Source organism: Nannobrachium achirus, assembly GCF_963921795.1.
Source record: "Nannobrachium achirus genome assembly, chromosome: 11".
Taxonomy (NCBI): domain Eukaryota; kingdom Metazoa; phylum Chordata; class Actinopteri; order Myctophiformes; family Myctophidae; genus Nannobrachium; species Nannobrachium achirus.
The window spans coordinates 60,866,459-60,893,420 of NC_137820.1; the positions used below are offsets into that span (position 1 = coordinate 60,866,459).

Genomic DNA, 26,962 nt, shown 5'->3' on the forward strand with positions numbered 1-26,962 from the left:
TACAGAAAGTCCCAAAATAAAAGCACTCATACAGGTGTTAATGATTTATGGCTAACATTTGACTGTAGTGTGTGGTCGACACAGTAAAAATGTACAAAACATAAAATTAATCAGGCATAAATGAACACCTGCTGCAGCAGACCTGTCATTCTTTCACAGAGGCGTCAATTGGGTATGGCAAGCTATGGCAGCTGCCATACCTTGGCTACAGGGGGAAATAATAAAAAATACTTTTCATTGCGCCTGTTGCTAAGGTATGGCAACATGACTGGTGTCTTGCTTGCACGCACGCGAGGGCGCGCGTGCAAGACACCAGGCATGTTGCCATACCTTAGCTTTTGCTGAACTGACGCCACTGCTCTTTCATTTGGCAGGTGTGCACGAGCACGAGCAGGGTCGCGAGCTGAATTAAGTCCTGCGTTGTTGGTTAGTATAACTTTGCTCAATAGCCTACTAACTAAAATAACTGTTCGTTTTACTTTATTTTACTTATTTCGTTACACCTTTCGTCCAAATTGTTTCCTAAAGATATAAATAGGCAAATGTAGCTACAACACGTCGGTTAATTTATTTCGTTTTTTGAAGTTTTAGTTTGACAGCAGCCAGGTGACGTCACAGTGGTGAGCAGCTATGTTTTGTTAGCTAAACACGTCAGTCAGTGCGTGTTGTGTTTGGTGTCACTGAACAAACTGTGAGTTGTGTCTTTGCTTTTCGGGCCAAAAAAAGAAGATAAAAAATTAACCGGGCACCTTCAAAACGAAGTGGCTTTTCGTTCGGCGTTGGACATTTGCTCTCGAGGTGTGGTGGTTATGACATTTTCCTGAAATTCGCTTGCTATTGAATGAAAGGTCTTTATGTAGGCCAGTGTTTCTCAAACTTTCAAATGTCAAGGTCTCCCCTTAACTCTGACAGTGTACAAATGGTTCATTACTTCATTTGGTTCCATTTGAGAGAGAGAGGACTCATGTCTGTCCAAGAGGAACATTCTTCCAGCCAGAAAATTATGTAACTGATTAACTTTTTCCTTGTTTTTGTAGGCGTGGCAATGTATGAAACAATGGGTCATGGATGTACAGTAATAGGCGGCCAACATAATAGAATTCATTATTATGACAGAGAACATCCAGTCAGTGAATACAGAACAACTCAATGGTCTTCAGGGTAATCAGGCCCAACAACAACTTCAATCATGCTGTTGTTTTCAGCAGGTGTCATCAGCATGCCGGCTTCAAACAAAACATACAATGAGAAAATAATATTACAAGAAACATAGACCTATGGCCTGAAGGCTAAATATATAGCCTAGTGTAGGTACTCCTGATGTACCATCGAGTCTATTCCAATGTGCTACACATTTTAAAATTATAGTATTTCTGCATGAATTAAACCAGTGTCTACTCTTAACTAAGATTAATTAAATAATCCTCTCTTATTAGAATAGTCAATGCTTCCAATCCTTCCATCACACATTACACAAACAAAACAATAACATTATACCTGTAATGTTCATTTTTTTCCACATTTATTTATTTTTCAAATAAAACAATGGACACAGTCCTGGGCCTGGCTGCCACAGAAACATTAGGGGCGGCAGACAGTGGCTCACTGGTAGAGAAACCCTCATTAGAACACAGTGGGTTCCCAGTTCGATCCCGGGCTCCCCCAGCGTTAGTGTCGAAGTCGGAGTCCTAGAGCAAGACTCTGAACCCCTAATTGCTCCTGATGTGCAGGTTGGTGCCTTGCATGGTTTCCTCTGCCATCAGTGTATGGATGTGTGTGTGAATAGGTGAATGTAATGCATAATCTCTGTAAAGTGCCTTGGAATGCGCTGCAGACTGGAGCTTTAACATAAACTGCAGTTAACTGATTGACGAGTTTCCGGTTTTACAAAAAAAAAAACATTTTCAAGAAAGCATTCAATCAATATCTCTCATAATATGCCCAATACTTCCATCATTCAGTAGAACAAAGAGAGAGTACCATCGCAAGAGTACCATCTAGTGGGCATTATAATATACTGTTCAGTATTCTCTGTCACTCTCATTATTTATTCTCAAAAGGAGTGTTATGTCATAAAAAGGCAAGGCCAATCATACAAATAAATTGATTTACAATACAATGCATACATCTAAGCGTTAGCCTGTGAGAAATGAAGTAGAAAGTAGATGTGTATGTACCAGCTAGCTTCCACTCTCTGGACCATGTAACATTCACGGTTACTTTAAGAAGCCTCTGTTGTGCATCAGAGCCTCTGTGAGCCGGGCCTGCAGCACTTCCTTAGCAGGGTAGATTGGCAGTTCTAGAATAGAATGGCATGTCAGCGCCTCCGGGAAGTACTGCTGGGTGGAGTTGTTCAAGACTCTTATTGTCATCCGGATCTGGTCCATGCCGAGGATGGGCACCCGTTTACATCCAGTCAGAAATACTATAAAAACATAATAGTATGTGTGGGTGGGTGGGGCTCCCTTCGAAAGAGTATGGCATTTTTAACACAGAAAGAAGTTGACTCATTTGTAGTCACAATTTATGTGTTGAGTACTGTAGTAGTGGTGGGCGATATGGTGATAATTATCGTTGAGACGATACAATGTCTCCATGATATGCCTTTTCAGAGGTATCGTATATATCGTGATACAATTGAGGGAGCCTAGTAAAAAATCCTGTTTAATCGTTAATACAGAGATTCATTGCAGAATTCAATTTAAACCTGCATTTTGGTCTAAATCAGTAGTTCTCAAACTTTAAAATGTCAAGGTCTCCACTTAACTCTGACAGTATACAAATGAAAACCAAATGGACCAAATGGACCCGTAAGGGTCCATTTGGTTTTCATTTGTATACTGTCGGAGTTACATACTTCTAAAGTTAAATTTAGACCTCCCAAAAGGAACCCAGAGAGTCTAGTTTTGGTCAAGTAACTTGAAAAATAACCATAAAAACCAACGTGAAAAAGAATTGTGATAAAATCGTGTATCGTGATATTGTATTTTTCCATATCGCCCACCCCTATACTGTAGTATGTGTTAACAGCATGAGTTGCAGAAAATAAATGGAAAATGATTTGCTTCTCACGACGCTCATGGATGTACTGTACAGTAACAAGAGTGACAAGTAATGTGCCATTCAAAATGACAAATAGTTATCGTTACGTGTAATGGTTTTCATGTACAGTACATTGTTTTGATTCTATTACATGAAAAGCCTCATTAGCATCTCCAAGAGTATGTGCAGCGTCTTACACCTGTATGGAAATGATGGCTGAAGTGTGGCGTTAGAGGAAAAGGCCATGGAGTCATTCTGCAATCTTCCTATTACATTATGATATCTCTCGTGTGCAAAGATGATAACTGGGGATGGTGCTAGACTAGAGAAAAGATCATGATTTCTCTCTTTTTTTCATTTTTATCCCGCAAATTTGCAACCCATTTTTCACCCGGTGTCAATTATCTAATGTAATCCTGGGTGCTACACTCCCTCTGCCAACCTGGGGAGACAACGGACTGACCTCATGCTTCCCTCTATGCATGAGGAGTCCAAGTTGCTTCTTTTCACCTGACAGGGGGGAGTTTCCCCGGTTGGACGTAGCGTGTGGAAGGAACACATTATTCCAACCAGTTCCTTTCCCCTCCATCAGGTGCCCCGGCTGGCCAGGGGGAAGCAGTACAGATTACTGCATGTTTTTTGTGAGTGTACCAACACTAGGAGACACGGGGAGAACATGCAAACTCCACACAGAAAGGCCCTTCTGCCAACCCCACCTAGGGTGTGGGCACTGATGACGAGGAGGAGAGAACACGCCCCCCCAGCGCCCCCAGTGGGAATCGAACCCAGGACCTTCTAGCTGTGAGGTGACAGCGCTACTGACTGTGCCACTGTGCCCCCCCATGGTATCTCTCAAATAGTTAGGGTTCTTCTTCCAGGTCACATGAATGCAGTCATCAAAGTCCATGACAATGTGGTCATTAGATTTGGAAATAATGTGTCGGCAACTGGAAATGTTGGCCTACGGGTGGCAGTGGCACTACAGAAAAGGCCATTAGTGGGGTTCATGAATGTGCAATCGCAAATGTCATGGCATGATGGTAATCTAGCAATCTAGCCATTATGTCATTTGACATATTTTCTTTTATGTTACTGTCCATGAGTATTGTGACATTGGAAATAGATGCTAGATGTCACTATCAAATGTTTCCTCAATGACATTTGGTGGAGTACTTACAAAGGAAAGCTTTCTTCTCATCTTCAGTCAGTTCCTCAAAAACCTCCCAAAACATCAGTATGTTGGGATGGCTGGCTTGGTACTCTCCTTGATACGTTGTGTTCTAATGCATTGACAGTAAGCAAAACATTTTCACTAACAATTGTTATTCATGGGGTAACATATGATCAATAACAGCTTAGAACAAAATGACTGAATGCTACGGACCTGTTTCAGCTTTCCCCAGTCGTAGTTCTCTTTACCCACCATCAGATCTCTCAACTCGTGTGGCCGAAACAACTCCACCACGTCAGCATCACACACCTTGAGGAAACCTTTTCTGAACTCCTCAAACAGCTTTCCTGCTGACTTGTTGAAAGCATGGTTCACATAGGCATCCACAAACTCCTTCCTGTTTCAGCACAACAACACAGAACTTTCACCCACCAAACCAATTTATCGTCGCTGTCGGGTGGAATCTCGTAAGTTTGAAATTTGTATGTTCTTTCGCAAAGTAAAGCCCTGCTTCATCATACAAGTCGTCGCACAAAAGTAGTGAAAACAGCAGATCTACAAGCACACAACGCCTCGCGGTGCGAGGCATTTATCATTTTTAAAATGATAAATGCAAAACGAACAGTTTGGGAAATACAAGGTTTCCACCCGACAACGACGTTATGCAAACCACAGGAGGTAGAATGTTCTGTAGCTACAAGCTGCCAGGCATTAAATAAAGTAGTGTTCTTGTTAATGTGTTCACACCGTACTACTGACTGTGTGTGTGTGTGTGTGTGTGTGTGTGTGTGTGTGTGTGTGTGTATGTGTGTGCACGCATGCGTGTGTGTGTGTGTGTGTGTGTGTGTGTGTGTGTGAGAGGGAGAATAATCCAGATTTATTATAAACAGCAAAATTCAATTATAAATATTCTTTCAAAGTCTTACTTATTTTGACTTGTCACTGGCTTTCCAGGGTTTTGGGGATCAAGTTCCACCTCTACCCCATCCCAGACAACCTGTTATTGTGAGGGAGAAAACACTTGCTTTAGTTTAAAGACCTTTGGTAAAAACCAAGGAGTATTGATTACATATTGAAGATAGTCAGTCCAACTGTTAGAATCACTAGAATACCTACTGAAAAGTACATGTCCAAGCTTTCTATATCATCATCTAAGTAGTCTTCCAAGATGTAGTGAAGACTCCTTGAGAGAGAAAAATCAAATATTAACATGTAACACAACAAACATGTAGATTCCACTATTTCAGTGCATAAATACATTTGGAGTATCTACTCTGTTCAGGGTTCCCACACATCTTTAACAATTAATTTCCAAAACTTTTCCAGAATATTTAATCCAATTTCCAGGACTATATCTATACTATAATTTTGCGAATGTCTGAGTGAGTGAGTGAGTGAGTGTCTGTCTGTCTGTCTCAGCGTTTCTCCTCGGTGGCTGGAGCAATTGATCTGAAATCGCATCACCATCAGCATATGAACACACCTGACATAACTGTGAAGCCCGTTTGTCACTTTCACAAATCATATGCTGTATAATAGCATTTTTATGGTGTATCTATATCTATTTAGCCTACAGTACCTTTTGTGACCACACATGTTAAGGGAGGGGCGCTGTTGTTCAGGCCATGCACAATCACACACAAACCCACACACACACGGGGGGGGGGGGGGGGGGGGGAGTGTGTGTGTGTGTGCAGGCGGGCAGGCGGGCGGGCGGGCGGGCGGGCGGGGGGGGGGGGGGGTTCTGGCCCTGTTACAGATGTTGTCCAAAAATCATGCAGATCGGTACACAGTATCTCTGTAGCCGTTAAATGGAACGGGTATTTCTTACATTGATGCTCCTACATATTAGCATGCTAGCACCAGTTAAAGTTACTTTCCATCCCTCATATACTGTGTGCACAGTGCACATCCCATAACCCACACACTGCACATCATTTCAGAGCTCATATCTTTGAACGGGTAAGGGCTATAACAATAATTCAGCTCAATAACGAGTCCCTTACTCCTATGCGCAATGCCCAAAGACAGGTAGTGTATGCCCGTGGTTCTCAACCTTTTCAGGCCATGATCCCCGAAATAATCATATTTGAACTGGGGACCCTGCACCCTGACAAGCACTAAGAATTTTATTGTGAAAATAGCCGATCTACATGCTCACAACGCCTCGCAACGCGAGGCGTTGTGAGCATGTAGATCTGCTATTTTCACAATTTCTGCCTCTAATATTTGACAATTAGGCCAATGTTTAATTTGTCATTTCAAAGGCATTAACAAAATCAATAACCAAGACAATGCATGGCTATTTTTTCAAGGACCTTCCAAGACCCTTGATCAATTCCAAAACTTTTCCAGTACTGGAAAAATATTTTTCTAATTTCAAAATATTTCCAGGAATTTCATGACCGTGGGAACCCTGTCTGTTATTTATAAAACATACAAAGTAAGGAGTCAAAAATATCCCACTTACTTTCCCTCCTGTGGACTGAACTCTATCAGGTCCTCCAGTGACGGTGTTACATTCACCAGCTTTTTGAACAGAGCCATTGGGAAAGGTAAGTGTATGATATTCTGGTTGTAGAGGGCCAACCCACATAGAACCCCAAACAGGAAGTATTGCTTTTCCCTCAATGTTGCCTGTTGATTATAAAAAGACATGGTGAGGAAATTTGAATATCTATTTATTTCTTTATGTACCGGTATATGAATATATTGTATTATAATGTATAACATTATTTGCAATATGAGTCTTACGTTAGAGGGGAACCATGCCAGTGTTTTGGTGTCGTTGTATAAAAACATCCCAGATTTAGGTGACAGCAGCTCATCAAATAAATGGAGGAAAAAGTCCTTTTTGTAGACATTTGTGATTTTGGTGTCTTCGTCAAAGTAAACCTGAGAAGATAACGACAGGCATTTAATTGTAAAGTCACCATTTGATTTGTTTTATATTCATTTGGTAATTGTGAAACACACAAGTCACAGTCAAAAATGATTACTTAGGAATATGAATGCTGTATTTACCACAAGTGGTTTCTTGAAGTGACTGTGGTAGGTTTCACCAAGTTGTTCAAAGGTGTCCTCTACAAGTGTTGCGCGTTTCAGCTTCAACTCAAAATATGTGTCAGAGTCTGTCTGCGGAAGCATTGGCACTACCCCAAAGGGATACACCCTATTCATTTGATGCTGCACCTGCAATTGTTTCAAAAGTTTACTATTATGCACTTCCTGAGAATTGGCACGGTTTGTCAGTCAGTTAATTGAACATAATAACAGTTTCAATTAAACTTTGATCTTGTAATGTGAAATGTCACAAATAAGCCTAGTCAGCCACTTACTATTGTGATTTTTGCATTGAGATCAAAAATCCCAATCTTGTATTGTAGATTCATCACAAAGGGGAAACAGCAAATGACAGCTGGCATGTCCTCCATATTCTGAAAGGGGTGTAGAGATACACAGTAGCTGTAGTTATTAAATAACTTACTTATTAAAGAATGACAGAAACAAGTGAGACATGAAACAATAAACATCTGACAGAGCTTGAGCTTGACTGGAACCCATGACATTATGATTAATTCAACTCATTCTTTGTCAAATGATTCTAAAGTTAAATGGTTTGCACCACGGTACGCTTTTACCTTTGCATTACGCCATAAACGCCAAAGTCTCAGATCTTCCCCCAGAAAGAGTGGGTGGAACGCAATCTCCAAACAGAAAGTGCTTTCTGCAATTTTCTGAGGTCCGACAATCTTGTCATTTGCCTTTAAGACAAGTTAATTATGTTAAGTTATATGTTTGTAGGTACAACAGACCAGTGGTCCTCAAAGCTTTTCATTTCAAGTACCCCCTAAATATAATAACAATAAAAATGATACCAACTTTGTACAGATGTTGAAGAACTTTTAGAAGGTTTTTTACTCCAACTCTCTGGCATTCAGCAATAGTCGATGTGTTTATAATCAATGACAGGGCATTCCTCCATAATGTAACATATTTGATCATAGTGGGACGCTTCAGAGAAGACCACCAATAACCTGTAGAACAAAAAACATAAAAGTTGTAATTTATATTTAGTATTAATCTATCAAAAATATGAATCAAAATGTCCAATTTAACTGTTCAGCATTTCTCACGTTTTTAGTATTTTATGTTGTTGGTTTTTGTACAAACATATTAACAATGCTAAAACTACAAAAACTACAATGCACTGTGTTAAGGATGACACTTTTCCCATTCACATATTACAACACTTAAATGATGCAACCCTTCTACTGTAGATCCTATAGACCTTTTTCCAGATCGCTGCCATGTAACTGCGGTATCGGCGAACAGCCACACACACATACTGTATAGTAGGTGCCGCTTGACACTGCAGTTATGATTGCCGCTCTGATAAATCGGTCTATAACAGTGGTGGTGACATGACCTAGGACTTGGAGGCTCTCTGAGGGCAGTCTGACCAAGGCTGCAGCGACTGCCTCAGTCAGCTCGGTGCTCTGGCCTTGGGGATGCTTCCGTTTGCTGAGGACCCTGAGTAGCTCAGTCAGAAGCAGGAAGACCCGCAGTCCTTCAACTCCAAGTGGTGCCTCGTCAAGGGACGGAAGCAGCGAGTGCAAGACCACAGATTCAACCTGGTATTGTTAAAATGACAGAGGTCAGACTTACTGCCGGAGTTACAGAAAACAAGTGTGCCTGTGTGTGTGTGTGTGTGTTTAAATACCAGTGCATTCTGTAAAACATAATTATATTATTTTATAGAATTATATCTACAGAACAAAAATAAAGAAAGGTTACCAATTTGCCACCACAACTTTTAAGCTTTGAAACAATCAGAATGATAATATATATATATATATATATATATATATATATATATATATATATATATATATATATATAATATTTTGAGTACATTACCTTTTCCAACACTTTGTCACTCTTTAACAGCTTCTTGAAAGCACGTTGTGCAAGAAGCAAGTTCAGGCCAGAATGTTTTGGTGAAGTACTGAAGTGTTTATCACCACTGGTGAAAAAAAAGAGAAGAAGAAAAAGGAAAAGAAAATATATACATATATATTATATGTGTAACAGAGGTGATCCGAACCTCCCCACCCGGCTTCGCACCCGGGTCTCCCGCACAGAAAAGTCTGATTAATAAAAATTATTTTTAAAAAAAGAAAAAAGGCTTTTACCTTCTGTCAAGGAAACTTCTGTTCAAAAAAGATGCTGAGGAAAATGTTCTTTCAATTTCCCTGTGAAGACATCATGTAGTTCACTGCACTGAGAGCACTTTAGACAGTTCTGTGGCCATACAAATTAGGTCATAGTACTGGAACAGTATATATTTTATACGACCTACTTTTCACTACTTATCACTTACTTTTGTGTCTTTTTCCATAACTTTGGCCTGAAGTCAGAGGTCCAGATCTCAATCATGTCATCTAAACATTGCTGGGTCTCTTTTACATTCTGATTCGTTGATCCCTCATGCAATTCCTGCAAAGAAAATGGTTACTCATACATTTTGTTTTCAGACAACACACCACACCAAACAAGATGCACAAAATTCGTATTAAATCTCATGATCATTGTCTTGACCTTAATACCTGATCAACAGTGCACATTGCAAATGAAGCGTTTCCTCCTGCACGGATGTGGCTGACTTTCAGATCTGCAATGGTGTCTGGAATATTGGCAGAAATGTTCTTATTTTATTTTATTCCAATATTTGCTCATGGTAGTTATCTCAAGTATGATACCTGTAGTTACCATGTGACAGTTGAACCGGTAGAGGTACAGACTGATTACTCCCCCCTCCATGTCCCAGCTGACCTTGTTCTCCACATCCAAAGGAATAAACCTTCTTGGAGTCCGTTAACACCAGTGTGTGATGTCTGATGAAGAAGACAAAAAATATGTACAATAGGAAGCAGCCTTGAAGCTATAGTCCTTTTGTGGAATAATGTTTTTGAAGCTCGTGTTGGCGCAGTGGTTCTTAAACTTTGACATTCCCCAGTTAGTGGTGAGACAATTTAGGGATGTTGCTAGATGTGATTGAACCAAAAAATATGAAGGTTCTAAAAAAAAACAAATTCTGTAATGTACCATTGCATCAAGTTATGTGAAAAGCTTTTATTATTTTGTATGTCTCCGCCAGGCCGGACGGCCCTGTCCTATGTGTGTGTGCTGTGTGTGAGTGTGTGTGAGAGAGAGAGAGAGAGAGAGAGAGAGAGAGCATTACAGTTAGTACCTTCCACAGACAATTTTGGTGACCTTTGCCCCCCAGAGCTCTGCAACGATCCGAGGATGCAGTTCATCTCGATAACAGTTGTGTCCCAGCTGCCCATATTGTCCAGAGCCAAATGTAAACACTGTGCCACCCTGAACGAACAAACATATAAAACCATCACTGAAAGTGTAAATGTCATTCTGTGTTGATAACTTCACCCTAGGATGTACTACAACACATAATAATACACTTTACCCACACCCAAACTATACCTGATTATATTGTTACCTTTGTCAGAATTGCAGTATGGTCTTGTCCGGAAGAAATCTTGATGGTTTTCTTCATGTTCAAACAATGAACAAGAGTTGGGATGTGTCTGTCTATAGAAAAGTATCCAGATGTGAACAAGCAAGCTTTATTGTTACATAGAAGTAGCATAATAGTAGCACGAAAAATCATTAAATATGGTTGACATTTCTACTACTGCCTCTGAAATGCACTGAAGTAACAGTGTGTAAATTCAAATAATCCTAAAATATTAATACTAAATTGTACATTAATACTACCAGTAAGCCGCCTAAGGGCGAAAAGCGACCCGCACCATCTGTCTTGGCCATATATGGATTCTGTTGGTGTGGTTCTCCTAACAGGGCATCATCTGGGATACAATCCCTTTTATGCCCATATATGGAGATCCCTAACAGAATCCCTTTTGCCCCTGTTAGATATGGGCTTAATATTCATGACATCAGGGATCTCCATATACAGTATGGGCATAAAAGGGGGTCCCTTGACATCACAACATACAATCCCTTTTATGCCCATTCATGGAGATCCCTGTCTGAACCAGCCAAACCACTGTGATCATGATGTCACCTGTTTATGCCCATATATGGAGATCCCTGCTCTGAGTATCTGACATCACTGTGATGTCACCTGTGATGTCACAGTGATGTGTCAGGGGAACCACAGTGTCAGGCGTTATCCCTGCTCTGACCTATCTGACATCACTGTGATGTCACCTGTGATGTCACAGTGATGTGTCAGGGGAACCACAGTGTCAGGCGTTAACCCTGCTCTGAGTATCTGACATCACTGTGATGTCACAGTGATGTGTCAGGGGAACCACAGTGTCAGGCGTTAACCCTGCTCTGAGTATCTGACATCACTGTGATGTCACAGTGATGTGTCAGGGGAACCACAGTGTCAGGCGTTAACCCTGCTCTGAGTATCTGACATCACTGTGATGTCACAGTGATGTGTCAGGGGAACCACAGTGTCAGGCGTTAACCCTGCTCTGAGTATCTGACATCACTGTGATGTCACAGTGATGTGTCAGGGGAACCACAGTGTCAGGCGTTAACCCTGCTCTGAGTATCTGACATCACTGTGATGTCACAATGATGTGTCAGGGGAACCACAGTGTCAGGCGTTACCCGATCCAAACTATGAATCGGGATTGAATCAGGTAAAACTGGACAGTACTGTACCTGTTCTGTCCCCAAGGCCAAGCTGTCCTGAGCTGTTCTTGCCCCAGCCAATCACAGTCCCAGACTGTGAGAGGGCGAAGCTCTGCTCCCCCCCAGCAGTCACCTGAACCAGGGGTACGGCTGACAGAGACTTGAGGTGTTGTGGGGAGCTAATGGTCGCCTTCACCTCTCCTAGACCAAGCTGTCCACTGGAGTTCTGCCCCCAGGTGTAAACCTGCCCACCTGCAATGACATTAATGTGACTTACTGTATGTGCATTATACACAGATACATACATTTATCAATCGATTTATGCTTCCACACAAAAGTGTCATGCTATGTGTTTATGCTTCCACACAAAAGTGTCATGCTATGTGTTGACTTATTATTTTTGAGCTTTGTTGCCTCCTGTGAAGAGAGCAACTTTGGCAACAACTATAATTTAATGTAAGCCTACTGGTGAAGTAGCAATTGTTTTTGATCTTGCTTTTACTGGTTAATACATGTTACTGTACCTTTTGTCAGGGCAAGTGAATGGTGGCTTCCACAGGCAACCTGAGTTACTTGAATGTTACACAATTCCGCCATGGGCCTGTGTAAGAAGAGAATTAAGATATCATACAATGTATCTGATACACTTACCACATTCAGAATGGTATTCATCATACATCAGTAGCACTAAATCTAATTATGGCTTGAAACACACATATGAGATTTGTTGATCAGTCTTTGACACAAAACAACCAATTGAAGCACCTAAGGATTTAAATAAAAAATAACTCCCATTTTGATATCTCCTATTTTGTACGCTCAAGTGTATTTTTGAAACACAGCTCCCCAGTAAAACAACTGATAACCATTGAGAGATTACTATAATATATATTATTCCATTACCTTGGAGTGCAAGCTGTGTCCAGGATGTAAACCCTTCCTTCTTCAGAGAGGAGAGTGACAGTATCATCACTACAACTCACAACATTCATCTTTTCTTTGCATTTCACATACTCTACAAGATAAAAACACAAGCATAAATGATTATAAATGTTGATTGTCCATATCTGATTATAAGTGTAATAGAAGGTTTATACAACTAGCACAAGAATAAAGTAGTTTGCCCCTTGTTTTGCTTAGGCTATCTCAAGGCTGAACTCCTAAATAATAATAATAAACTGATATGGATGCAAAAAATAAACATCGCTTACTCTGTTTTCCTGTGATCTTCTTTCCATCCACAAAATGTGTATGAATGACGAACGGCGCATCTCCATTCTTTTTGATGAAAGCGACGACACTGCGACCTTTTGCAAGCTCCTTGATTTGAGATGAGAAAAAATATATATTATCGCCATTTTCAGTCCTCGCAGCATTATTTGTGATACAGGCAGATACTGTTTTTGAACCAAGCCCACGACTGGCGTCCTCTCCCCACGAAAACATCACTGCTATGTTGTGAAACTGATCATTCTGGGGACTTACTTATCAGCTGATGATAGCCCTGCGTCACCATCCTTTCCCTGCCTGGTGTCGGTATCAAAGAAACGAAAGTCAAGTGTGTGCACTGTCATTGATCGATTACATATAAAAAGCGAAACCGAAAGTTAAACTCTGTTGTGTTCAGTTGAGTGCTAGACACTGATGCCACCTGCTGGCTGGAAAGTTGTGCAGAGGAATCAGCATTTCAGCAGTGTTTCCCAGTTTCCATACTGTCCCAGCTTTGTTGAATACGTCAATCTCTATTCATTATTGTTATTATTATTATCATCATTATTGTTATTATTTTATTATTATTTTCTTTTTCTAGTGCCGAAAAAGAGACACTTCTGGGAACCCACATTACAAAAGGCCTATCTCAGAGTAGACCTGCAATCTCAAAATCCAACCACCAGATGGTAGCAAATACCATGAATACGTCAGTGGCCACATCAGGATGGTTTATATTCTGTCGTACGAGGCGTTGTGAGCTTGTAGTTCTGCTATTTTCGTGATATAGCCTATTATCTAGCTAAAGACTTTAAAGTCATGACTCATGTTGGGTGATGATACTGGATTCAAATGTCTCAGAATCTCCAAAAGCCATTGATAATTTAGGAAGAAACGATATTGGAAAAGTGCTCCAATATCTTTATTTCTTTATATTAGGTTAATATATTTAGGCCTACTTGTTCATCCTGTCATATTTAAACTAACATTTAGACTGGCTGAGTGGAAAATGTGTAAAAAACATTAACATTCAGTCATTGATATGAGATGTAGTAGGCTAGGGTGGATGTGCCTGCTGTCTCATTTACATACAACATCGCACGCACACACGCACACGCACACACACACACACACACACACACACACACACACACACACACACACACACACACACACACACACACACACACACACACACACACACACACACTCACTCCCTTATGGTTTTCGACAGAGTGAACAAAAAGAGTCTACTGTCCACTTCTCCACCCCACCCTAAAAGGTCATATACAGATTTGACAAGCCATAAATCATAACTCTTGTAGAGTGCTTTTATTTGGGGACTTTTTCTCTCTACAGAAAGTCCCAAAATAAAAGCACTCTACAGGAGCTATGATTTATAAATGGCTAACATTTGACTATAGTGTGTGGTCGACACAGTAAAAAATAAAACATACAATTAATCAGGCATAAATGAACACCTGCTGCAGCAGACCTGAGACCTGTCACTCTTTCACAGAGGCGTCAATTGGGTATGGCAAGCTATGGCAGCTGCCCTACCTTGGCTACAGGGGAAAATAATAAATTTACTTTTCATTGCGCCTGTTGCTAAGGTATGGCAACATGACTGGTGACTGATGTTGCCATACCTTAGCTTTTGCTGAACTGACGCCACTGCTCTTTTTGGCAGGTGTGCACGAGCAGGGTCGCTGAAGGTAGCTGAAGTCCTGCGTTGTTGGTTAGTAGGCTATAACTTTGCTCAATACTAAATAACTTTTCATTTTACTTTATTTTGCTTATTTCGTCGTTAGACCTTTCGTCCAAATTGTTTCCTAAAGATATGAATAGGCAAATGTAGCTACAACACGTCGGTTAGTTTGTTTAGTTTTTTGAAGTTTTAGTTTGACAGCAGGTGACGTCACAGTGGTGAGCAGCTATGTTTCGTTAGCTAAACATGACAGTCAGTGCGTGTTGTGTTTGGTTAGTTGTCACTGAACAAACGGTGAGTTGTGTGTCTTTGCTTTTCGGGCCAAAAAATAAGATAAAAAAATATCCAGGCATTTTCAAAACGAAGTGGCTTTTCGTCCAGTGTTGGACATTTCTCTCGAGGCGTGGTGGGTTATGACATTTTCCTGAAATTCGCTTGCTATTGAATGAAAGGTCTTATAATGTATAGGCCAGTGTTTCTCAAACTTTCAAATTTCAAGGTCTCCCCTTAATTTAACTCTGACAGGGTACAAATGGAACCAAATGGACCTGTTAGGGTTCATTTGGTTCCATTTGTACCCTGTCAAGACCCCCCAAATTGACACTTATTAGCCTGCGGACCTCCATTTGAAAAGATATAGCCTATAGTACCAAGGACCCCCATATTACGGCTCTAGCACTATGCTCTAGCAGTGACTTTGAACCATTTTAATTTCAAATAACCCCAGTTTGACATGCATATTAGGCTAGCCCCATTTTATGGTATTTATATCTCTGATACCCCAATTTATAATGTAAAAATCAATGTTAATTTAACTCTGAGAGTGTACAAATGGAAGGGGCCATTTGATTCCTAACTATCTATCTCATAGCTGGGGACCCCCTGGAACCCCCTCAAGGACCCCTGGGGGTCCCTGGACCCTAGCCTGGCGGGGCCCGACGTCATACTGCGTTCACTCACTCATTCCTTCCACAGTATAAGGAATGAGTGAGTGAACGCAGTATGACGTCGGGCCCTGCCAGGCTACCTGGACCGCCACTATGAGAACCGATGTTGTAATGCAATAGCCTAATTTGTAAGCCTATATTATATTAATGACTGTCAAAATCATGCAATATCTAACTGAAGCACATTAACTATACCGGCTGCTACTACATGACTGTAGTAGGGCCTAGTTTGAACATACTGTAACCTCATCGCCTGGTCTCTAGATCCCATGATAGCTATCAGGGCAGTGGCTACACTGTCTTTTCTTCAGTGCATTATGGAACAATTACTCATATAAGTCACAGGAAAGGTAATGCATTGCAGACATCATGTTGCTTGATAGAAATGATCCCATTTTATGGATGCCTGACCTTTTAATTTGGCTTTTCATGGTTTAGAGAGTAGTTAATACCTGCTCGACTGGATCAGAGGAGAGAGGCAAATAAAGACACTGTGGTCCACTCCCCTCAGTCACACACTCGCTGTCCTCCTCTCTCTGTCAGACACACACACACACACACACACACACGCACACACACACACGTTGGACATAGACACACGCATGCACCATCTCTTACCGTTCCCTCCCGCTCGCTCACTGACACGTACAAACAAACACTCACACATCACCTCCCTTCTGAGCCTGGGGTCACAATGTCATTTTATGATAGTAGCAAATTCTAGCAGGGATCATTTAATTCCCTCTACATGATTGATACGAGTGCAGCTTAAATGGGAGAGAAAAAGGCCCGTTCTATTAAGGGATCATTGGCTAGTGGAGACCTCCCACTTAAACAGTCAGTCATATTTCGTAGGTGTGTATGTGTGTGTACAGTACGCGTGTGTGTTTGAGAGCATGTGCTTTTATGTGTGAGTGAGTCTCGCTGATGATAAGGACACAGACAGTAGCAAGAGGAGCATCTACAGGTCAAATTAAATAACTTATATAATTTAAAAAGCAATGACAGGACAATTTGTCCATTCAGTGTTATTGCTCTGACCCCTATTAGTGTCGATGGGCAGGTTCATTTGAACCTCGATGGGTTATTGAGACGTTATCCTCTCGGCGTAGTGGGAATAGAGTAGTGTCAAACTAAGAACAAAATGGGGTAACGGTCATTTCAAAACCATTAGGGTAAATTGGAATGACCTGGGAACATTAAGAGGTTTTAATGTGATAGCCTAGGCCTGTTATTTCTAATAAAATAATCTTGCAGTAAAAATAAAATTACAGATGAGGAACTAATTATAGGCATATTGAGTGAAAATGCGAGTGTTGTGTGGCTTATTACACAGCCTGTTCTATTAACCTTTTAGAGATAATTATTAGTTTTTTCTTGATTAACAGGGAGCAGGGACCTGCTGAGACCTTGGCCTACCCTGAAAGAACACAATGGATCTCAGTGCAGACTCTGGGAAACTCCCCACCAACGCTGCTGTAAGTTATGACCGCTGACACTGAGAAAGAAAATAATCCTCATAAACAGTTTCTATATTTTCAAATTAGATTCTGATAACAGGGGCATCACAAGGAGGGGGGGGGGAAGTGGGACTGAGTTACTAGGGCCCAAGGTGGAGGGGCCTTAATTATTTTATACTTTAGTAAAAATAGTACAAGCTCACAGCTTGTACTTTTTCTTGTACTTTAGAAAAATAGTACAAGCTCACAACTGCAAGCTTGTAGATCTGATATTTTTGAAAAGTCGTGAAAATGTGTGCAACTCTTTGAATATATGTATTTTTTTAAGCGAACATTTGTAACTAAGATTTTGCTTCTGGGGGGTCCCTGGAACTAAATATTTTTAGATGGCGGTCCGTGGCCAAATATATAATTTTGGGGGTCCTTCACATGAAAACGTTTGAGCACCACCGACATAGAAACATAGTTTTTTTTTCAAAAAACCAATGATTTGAAATATTCAAAGACTTGCACAAATATTTACGATTTTTCAAAAATAGCAGATCTACAAGATTGCAATAGTTAAAGCACCAAATAATGCATAATAATGCGTTTCCAGTCTAAATGGGTTAAATCCCCCTGTGAAGAAAATCTATGGGGGCCTGCAGTGAATCCTTGTACCCAGGGCCCAGAATTTGGTGCGACACCCCTATCTGATAATGTCCATGTGTATAAATATAGGCCTATGTCAAAAACTATAAAACAACAAGTTATGGTTATTAATTATTTGCCATCACTACAGTTTTGTAAACGGTAACACTATTCATTGATAAATGAAATGTGCTGTCTTCGTCCATAGGCTTGCCGCTTACCATAAGATAAAAGTTTTTAATTTCACACTCTCTTTTTAGACTGGAGAATTTGAACCTGAATTGTCTTTGCCTCGCGGCTGTCAACGAACAGAAGCTGAAGGCTCCATCTCACTACAAGTTCTAGAGTTTAAAAATCTTTTACTGGAAGCTGTGGAGGAGCTGCTCATTCGAAGGGTATGGAACAATCATTCCTCTATCAGGGGTTTTCAAAGTGGGTGATGGGGCACCCTGGTGTGCTGCGAGATCATTTGATAATATTTGGAATTTATGTGGACACTTGAAAAAATATTTAGTATCATTTTAAGTACAAAGTTATTTTCAGTCAGTTCTAACCAAAATGGCTATTATCTCAACGTTTTCCTCGCAACATAATCACTAAAATATCGTCACTGTCGGTCAGAAACCTTGTATCCAAGTTTCAAATGTGTACGCCTTTTGGTAAAGCAAGGCCCTGCTTCATCATACAAGACTGTCGCACAAAACTAGTGAAAACAGCCGATCTACAAGCACACAACGCCTCTCGACGTGAGGCGTTGTGTGCTTGTAGATCTGCTGTTTTCACTAGTTTAGTACATTTTATAGATGATAAATACAAAACGAACGATTTTGGACATACAAGGTTTCCACGCGACAAGGACGATATGCTATAAATATAAGGTGCTGGGAGTGAAAATTATAATGTAGGGGTGCCTCGGATTAAAAAAATATTTATGGGGTGCCCTGAGACAAAAAAGTTTGGGAACCCCTGCTCTTCATGTTTATATTGTGGTGCAGGCAGTTAAACTGTGTACAGTATCTGGCTTCAATGTGCAAATTATTTTCATCATCAAAAATGTTCTGTTATTAATTAAATCTTTCCTTGTAAAGAGATTAGGTTACATGCACGCTCACACACACAGACACACATCACATGTTTGCTTTGTCTCATTCTTTACTGAGCGGAGTCCAGATACTTCTTCTACTTGGCCAAGTCATGGAGAACAGAGAGCAGAGTAATTCTGTACGGACTAGGAGTAGGTGTAGGAGGGCAGTTGGTGTTACAGGGTCCTCAGAGGAGGCGAGCAGCGCCTTTTTGGCCATCTGGACAAGAGCCAGCTGGGTTAGATGCACATTGCATGAAGATGGGTCAGGCAAGCAATTTGACATGGCCCCTAACCAATAAATAGAAAGTGAGATTGTACAAATGAAATACATAGAAGTAAAACAAAAAAAGAGTCTACCCTCCAGCAAGCACATTGAACTTGACATCAAAGAATGGATATGTTTAAAGGTTACGGGAGCACAAAATTAAACTATTTGTCCGCTCATTGCCATTTAGTTTTTATTGTTATGATCGTGTTTTCTGAGATGTGAACACGAGACATTAAATTGATGTGATCCTCCTCAGGCACTATCAAAGTAGCACGCTGTAGTTGTGGCGTGTTATTGGGTGGAGAGGTTAAGAAGCAAGAGGATGTCATGATGATGCCGGACATTCTTGGGCAGGTCAAATTCCACTGTGTTTGTTCTCCCGCTTCGATACAGGAGGACTCCCTCTTATGCTGTTTAGGATGTGCTTGGGCCTAAAGACTAAATAGAACAACTAGAACTGCGTAAAGGACTTTGTTGCAAAAGTGTTTTCAAATGCCATTAAATGTTATTTGTGCCACAGTATTGAAAACGCAAGTTAATACTTATCCAAAAAGCTATCGGTGAAAGAGCCATAAACTATCACGCTATGGAATCAGTAACCCAGTGGATGTAATTTAGTTATGCAATTCCACATACTTTATTAGAGAAATCTGAGCATTATAAGGTATTAGTCAGATTGACTGAGAAATATAGACTTATGCATAGTAGTGGCTCTATGTGCTGCAGTTTATCTGCAGTTGCTTGTTCTTCTGATTTAAATTGATAACCAAAGACTAATAAATCAGTTTAATGTTACTTTTTCTCACTCACTCACTCACACACACACACGCACACACACGCACAGACGGTTTTACTATATAGCCGAGGACATCAACATTTTAGGACAGACATTGACCTCACAATGTCTACATCTCAAATTATCTTATTTGAGGGGATATTTGGCCCTCACAAGTATAGTTCTGTAATACAAGTACACACACGCACGCACGCATGTGCGTGTACACACACACACACACACACACACACACACACACACACACACACACACACACACACACACACACACACAGAACATAATTATTTCTCTGTGGAAATATAACAGCTTTATCTTCTGTGGACAGTTTTTCTTTTTCAAGTGCAGTGCCACGCTGGTAGCATAGTTTAATGGGAACTTGTAAAATAAACTCACTGAGTTGACCAACTCCCACATGCACATAAAAAGTCCGGTGGATATAGAAAAGCAATTGACTTTTACCTGCCTTCTCCAGGGGGAGAGGGAGGACAGGGATGGCTCTCCACGGATATCACCTCCCTTCTAATGTTCCTCTCTCTCTCTCTCTCTCTCTCTCTCTCTGTGTCTCTCTCTCTCTCTCTGGGGGCTTCTACAGTATATGAACGATTATGGAGCATCGAGCTGGAGAAACTTAAGAGTTCAGGCTCAACTCCAGAAATGTATTGGCCTGGGCTGGCTGGGAGACAGAGGGAGATAACATGTTTAGTTGGATGATTCTGAATCATGCCTGCCAGGACCACTCTGTACCATCTATTGCTCAGTGTAAAACTATTGCCATGTTATAGGTGTTAGGTTAGGTTACCGATTTTGAACATGGCGGTTAACAATACTGTCAGGGTTCCCACGGTCATGACATTCCTGGAAATATTTTGAAATTAGAAAAATATTTTTCCAGTACTGGAAATGTTTTGGAATTGATCAAGGGTCCTGGAAGTTCCTGGAAAAAAATAGCTATGCATTGTCTTTGGTTATTGATTTTGTTAATACCTCTGAAATGACAAATTAAACATCGGCCAAATTGTCAAATATTAGAGGCAGAAATTGTGAAAATAGCCGATCTACATGCTCACAACGCCTCGCAAATGAGCATGTAGATCGGCTATTTTCACAATAGAAACGTGTTATACAAAATTCCTCAACTCTTAGTGCTCGTCAGGGTGCCGGGTCCCCAGTTAAAATATGATTATTTCAGGGGTCACAGCCTGAAAAGGTTGAGAACCACTGGCATACACTACTTGTCTTTGGGCATTGCGCATAGGAGTAAGCAACTTGTTATTGAGCTGAATTATTGTTATATAGTCCTGGAAATTGGGTTAAATATTCTGGAAAAGTTTTGGAAATTAATTGGTAAAAATGTGTGGGAACCCTGTACTCTTAACTGTTTGCCTTGTTTATGTTGGGTCAGGTTGATTTTGGCAAAACCTCTAACTCTGTCCTTTCAATATTTCAGGACGCAGAGGCACGTTATGAGGAACAGATCAGTAAGATAGTAGTGAAGAAACAGGAGTTGGAGTGGCAGAAGGTACAGTATGAATGGACCTAGTGTATCCTAGGTGTTCCTAAGTTGTTGCCTTGTGAAATATGTACTGTAATAGCTGCAACATGCAATAATTATTGTTCTTCATTCATTTTGTCTTTCCTTCGGCAGGAGTCACTACAACACCGCATTGAAACCATGGCAAACCAACATGAAGAAGCACTTAACCATCTTAAAAAGCAGGTAATTTTGTTACCAGTGGTCCTCAACCTTTTCAGGCCGCAACTCCCAAAATAATCATATTTTAACTGGGGACCCCCTCACCCTACGAGCACTAAGAGTTGAGGCATTACATTTTGTATAACATGGTTCTATTGTGAAAATAGCCGATCTACATGCTCACAACGCCTCGCAACGCAAGGCGTTGTGAGCATGTAGATTGGCTATTTTCTCCATTTCTGCCTCTTGTCCAAGGTTTAATTAGTCATTTTAGAGGTATTAAAAAGTCCTTAAATTGTCACTTTAGAAATGTGCAGATACCCTCTACTTAAACTTTATGTTGGTTTGTTTACTGTTGAGTGAGAAAACAATGATTAAAAAACTGATTAAGTTAATCATCTGGGGACCCCCCAAAATGATTTGGGGACCCCCCTGGGGGTCCCGACCCACAGGTTGAGAACCACTGGCTTACAGCACGTCTGCACTGCCCGCGATGCAACGCGAGCGATGAAATTTAATTAAAACACATTTGTTTCAATGAGGACGTCCTGACCTAGCGCGAGCGACGTCGCGGCACGACGCAACGTCGTCCACCTCGCTCGCGGAGCCTCTATTTTTGCAACGTTTCGCGGCGACGTCCATAGAGATGAATGGCCATGTCCCGCCCCCCAAACACTTTATATTATTATTTATTTATTTGATTGATTCATGCTACGTCGCACAACGCAATGACCGACGCTCCAAATGCGGACAGTATTTCGCGCCGCATCGCTCGCGTGCAGTGCGGATGTCCTGTTACCGTTTGTTTCGCTGTAACTTTTGATTTCCTCAATGACAATTTTCCTTTCATCAAGTTTCAGGTCAGAATTAGAGCTGTTGAGGAGGAAAAGGTTAAGTCAAACCTATCTTCACACTAATATTTAGTTAATATTTATAGAGTAGTACATTTTGTCAAATGTTAGTTGCATAAGCTTGGCCTTACGAATAATTTACTGTGGACATGATTTGTTAGTCTTCAGTTAGTGTGTTTGCCTGCATTTTCTTTCCCCCCCCCTTTTTGGTGGGGGTTGAATTCATTAAACTTTATCACCTTTCAGGGGAAACGTGAGCTTACTGCTGAGCTAAAAGAGAAAGAAATCAACAGCATGAAAGAAGAGTTGAAATCATTGCAGGTACTTTAGTGTGAACCAAGTGCATACTTTACATAAACATGCTCACCAAAACTCACCTTTCTTTTTCACCCCGAGGCCCATTTCCTAACAGAAAACTACATTCATTGAAAAGATTGTCCCAGTTGCAATTGAATTCAAACTAATTAGTAAAGTAATAAATAAGCTTTTTTTTTTTATCCAGGCGAGGCTCTTGTGTGCTTGTAGATCGGCTGTTTTCACTAGTTTTGTGCGACAGTCTTGTATGATGAAGCAGGGCTTTGCTCTAGCAAAAGACGTACACATTTGAAACTTGGAGATATGAGGTTTCTGCCCGACAGTGACGATATTTTAGTGATTATGTTGCGAGGAAAACGTTGAGATAACAGCCAATTTGGTTAGAACTGACTGAAAATAACTTCATACCTCATGTTTAAAATGATACTAAATATAAGTTTCCAAATAAATTCCAAATATTATCAAATTATCTCGCGGCACCCCTGGACTGCCGTCACGGCACCTCAGGGTGCCCCGCCGTCACCCACTTTGAAACCCCCTGGTCTATAGGATTTAGTGGTTAAATAACAGCAATCCTATGACTGACCTCACAGAGGCTAGGGCATACACTGTGTGTACGCCTGACACCGTCTGGGTCATGGAGCGTTACTCTTTAGCCCTGACACTGCGGCGGTGATATACTGCCATCCACACGCTCCAGTGCACTTTAACAGCCCAGTCGCGTTATTGAGACAATGGAGACTGTTTTTGATATTCTATCTGGGAGACGCTCACTGAAGCGCTTGGCTAAATTGAGGCCTTATTGTCGTGACACGGTCTGATGGATTCCCTTAACCCATTTAGAACGGGTACACATTATTCTGTATCATTATTTTATGCTTTAACTATTGAAAAATAGCAGATATACAAGCTCACAGCGCGGCACCGAGTGCCGCGCTGCGAGCTTGTAGATCTGCTATTTTTGAAAAATCGTGAAAATTCAAATTTTGACCTGATTCTATAAGTGTCTTTTGAATCCTTCTAAGGTTTATTTGAAAAAAACTATGTTTCTATGTCAGCAATCTGGCCAGCCATCGTCAAAGAAAAGGTCCTTTTCACTTCAACTGGAGCTCAGTTAGTCTGTTCGTGAGAGACTACTATGTCAGTGCTTCTCAAACTTTTTCATGTGAAGGACCCCCAAAATGATATGTACGGTACTTGGCCACGGACCCCCATCTCAAAATATTTAGTTCCAGGGACCCCCCAGAAGCAAAATTTGTGTTACAAATGTTCACTTAAAAATACATATATTCAAAGATTTGCACACATTTTCACAACTTTTTCAAAAATAGCAGATCTACAAGCTCGCAGCGCGGCACTCGGTGCCGCGCTGTGAGCTTGTATATCTGCTATTTTTCAATGGTTAAAGCATTCAATAATTCTAGGCCTAATGGGTTTAATTTAACTCATTCTCAAATAAGTGGTCATTTGGATCGGAGCAATTTAATGTCCTTTTAGGTACGTATGTGAAATTCAAATTGTTAGCGCCTCCATTGATTGATATTGTTCTCTTAATTTGTATTTAAAATGTTATTGCGGTTTGTTTTATTTGAACAAATAATGTTGCAATTCATTTTCTTAAATGTACAGAATCAGAGTAGTAATACACCTAGCAGTTTGCTCATATTACAAATAAATATACGGTAATTGGTTATTATGTAATTGGTTAACACAGATAATGTTATCAATAGAAAAATCTTTGTATAAATGGCACATAAAAATGTGTTTATGTATTTATTGGTTAAGAAGAGTGTAGAGTATGGGCATTCATTCATTCATTCATACATACCGTATATGCTATACACGCGCGCGCGCGCGCACACACACACACACACACACACACACACACACACACACACACACACACACACACACACACACACACACACACACAGAGTATGTATATTATTTTTCTAATAATAAAGGTATCTATCTATCTAACTAACAGAGAACACAATCACATGGCAAGAACATTAACAAAGAAGGTCATACTTAATTAATTGACGTTACCTCTGTGTTGACATACTATTATTGTAGCATTACATTGTCCAGATACATTTCAGACCTAACTATTTGTTAAAGAAATATTATTATTGTTATTGATTGTACCCTATTGAAAAAAGCCACAATTATGATGACATTTTCATTTTACACGTCTTATTACTGATTTGTATGTTTATAACAAAACAACCAAAACACAACTCATAAACTATCAAGTTTTACTGTTCTTTTTACAGAGGTTCAAGTACAGTTTGGAGAAGAAATTAAGTGAACTGGTAAGAAGGAAGGCTTTTCTAATTATACAAATTGTTGACGGAGGACGTGTGGGAGTGAGAGAAATTAAAGGAGGAGGTTGAGGGGAGGGGAGGGGTGGCGCGAAGGAGGGACGGTTTGGACGGAACAGCTCATCAGGAGTAACGGATAGGGAGTGTGTGACACTTGAACTGCCAGCACAGCAGAGAAAATATCTCTATTAAAATATTTTATAACTGGGGCCTCGCTCGGTTTAACCTTCTTCACATAACGGTGGGCTCAATGGAGGGAGAGAGTTAGCAAGAGATGGCGTAGGTTGCGAGGGAGAGCTAGAGAGGTGGGGGAGGGGGAGGAGAAGGGAGTTAGAATGAGAGTGAAGGGGAGTGAGGAAGAAAGTGAGAAAGAAGAGAAAAGAATGTGCTTGATACAGACAATCAAACAGTAATGGCGGTGAAGAGTAGTAAAGCGCTTTGAGGCATGCGCTGAGTTGGTTCTGTTATCTCGGGGAGAAAGACAGACAGCCACTGTCCACGATTTTAAACAAAGGTCCTCTCATTCACATCATAACCGTTTTCACTGCTGTCTTTTATGTTTGACATCAAACCATGTGCTATACTTCCTTGGCGCTTATCCCGAGATTTATGCATTTCTTCTGCTGTAAACAAAGTTTTTGTTTTGAGACTATGGGCCCTAATTTGCACCCAAGTCGCACAACCCACGCACTCATCAAACTATACAGCTGCTTCTAATTAATCATCGCTGGCCAGCTTGGAAGTGACCGTTTGGAATTGTTGTGTGTTTCATACTTGTATAAAACGGTATTTGAATGAATTCACGGATAGTTTTAAACACTTGAGGTTTGTGCCCGCTTCGCCCGCTCCTCTTGTCCCGTTTTATAGTAAGTTATTATGATGTCACGTGAAACTTGACGAATCATGACCCATTTATAGTCTGGTTGGCCGAAATGTCATGTCATGTCCACCAATCCTCAAGCTTATCAGACATATGCCATATGCATATGTTTATGCCCATCTGATTGGCTACAGGCATTGACGGCTCCTCTCGTGGCCTTTATACAGTATATGCCTCGATATTATGACATCACCCTTTGCCCCTCTCTGATTGGCTATGGACCCATGCCCCGTGGCCAGCTACGGGCATAAACACAGACACAAAGATTTGGCTAATTTATAGATTGGCAGGTGCCAAGTAATGTAGAGGAGAGGAGTGGTTCCTATTTTAATTTGTGGTTTGTCTATTTGTAACTTTGAGTGGAAAATAATTGGGAAATAATTGTTATGTAAAATAAATGGAAATGTTTGAAAATAATTGTTTAGGTAATTGTAGATAACTCATGGGCCATAGTTTGCCTGGTTTGGGTTAATTCATTGATACAAATTGCTGTGAGTGTTCTTGCCATGGTATGACCCACCTGCTTTAAAATGGTGGCTGCAGCTGCAGACAGTCAGTTCGGGTCGGGCAGGCTAGAAAACAGCTAGAGGAAGAGAGCTGCTGGGCCCTTCATGGAAGGCTGTAGCCCCGCTAGCCCGTAAAGTAGTTACCTAGGGCACTGTTCTTTTGGTTGTATTTTTTGGCCGGGCCTGGACTGTATGTAATATTGCACAAGATTGTTGGTGTTGCAGGTTTTGTGGTGAATAAAAAACAATAAAATATTCAGACAGTTGTCAAAGCTTTGGAGCCTTGGCTGTTTGGTCAACCTTTACACCCTCACTTTTGGGTATTTAACATTGCACAAAGGGCGTTCCCGTGGCTGAGTTAACTTACATTATGCATAGGCGGTTTG

The 26,962-nt window shown here is 40.7% G+C and overlaps 1 protein-coding gene across 1 annotated transcript; it reads right to left on the bottom strand.

Moving 5' to 3' along the window:
• Positions 1–1,669: 1,669 nt before the first annotated feature.
• LOC308294502 (putative E3 ubiquitin-protein ligase HERC3) lies at positions 1,670–12,502 on the bottom strand (the record flags this gene model as incomplete). The annotated part of the gene is made up of 21 exons (XM_080737236.1): positions 1,670–2,425; positions 4,220–4,322; positions 4,427–4,610; positions 5,140–5,210; positions 5,330–5,396; positions 6,684–6,850; positions 6,968–7,108; positions 7,238–7,405; positions 7,552–7,650; positions 7,855–7,977; positions 8,096–8,250; positions 8,643–8,847; positions 9,134–9,239; positions 9,409–9,468; positions 9,597–9,712; positions 9,823–9,899; positions 9,986–10,110; positions 10,467–10,597; positions 10,734–10,825; positions 11,936–12,157; positions 12,430–12,502. 21 exons carry the CDS (start codon positions 12,500–12,502, stop codon positions 2,217–2,219), a joined length of 2,694 nt encoding a protein of 897 aa, XP_080593362.1. The 3' UTR covers positions 1,670–2,216.
• Between the last annotated feature and the right edge of the window lie 14,460 nt (positions 12,503–26,962).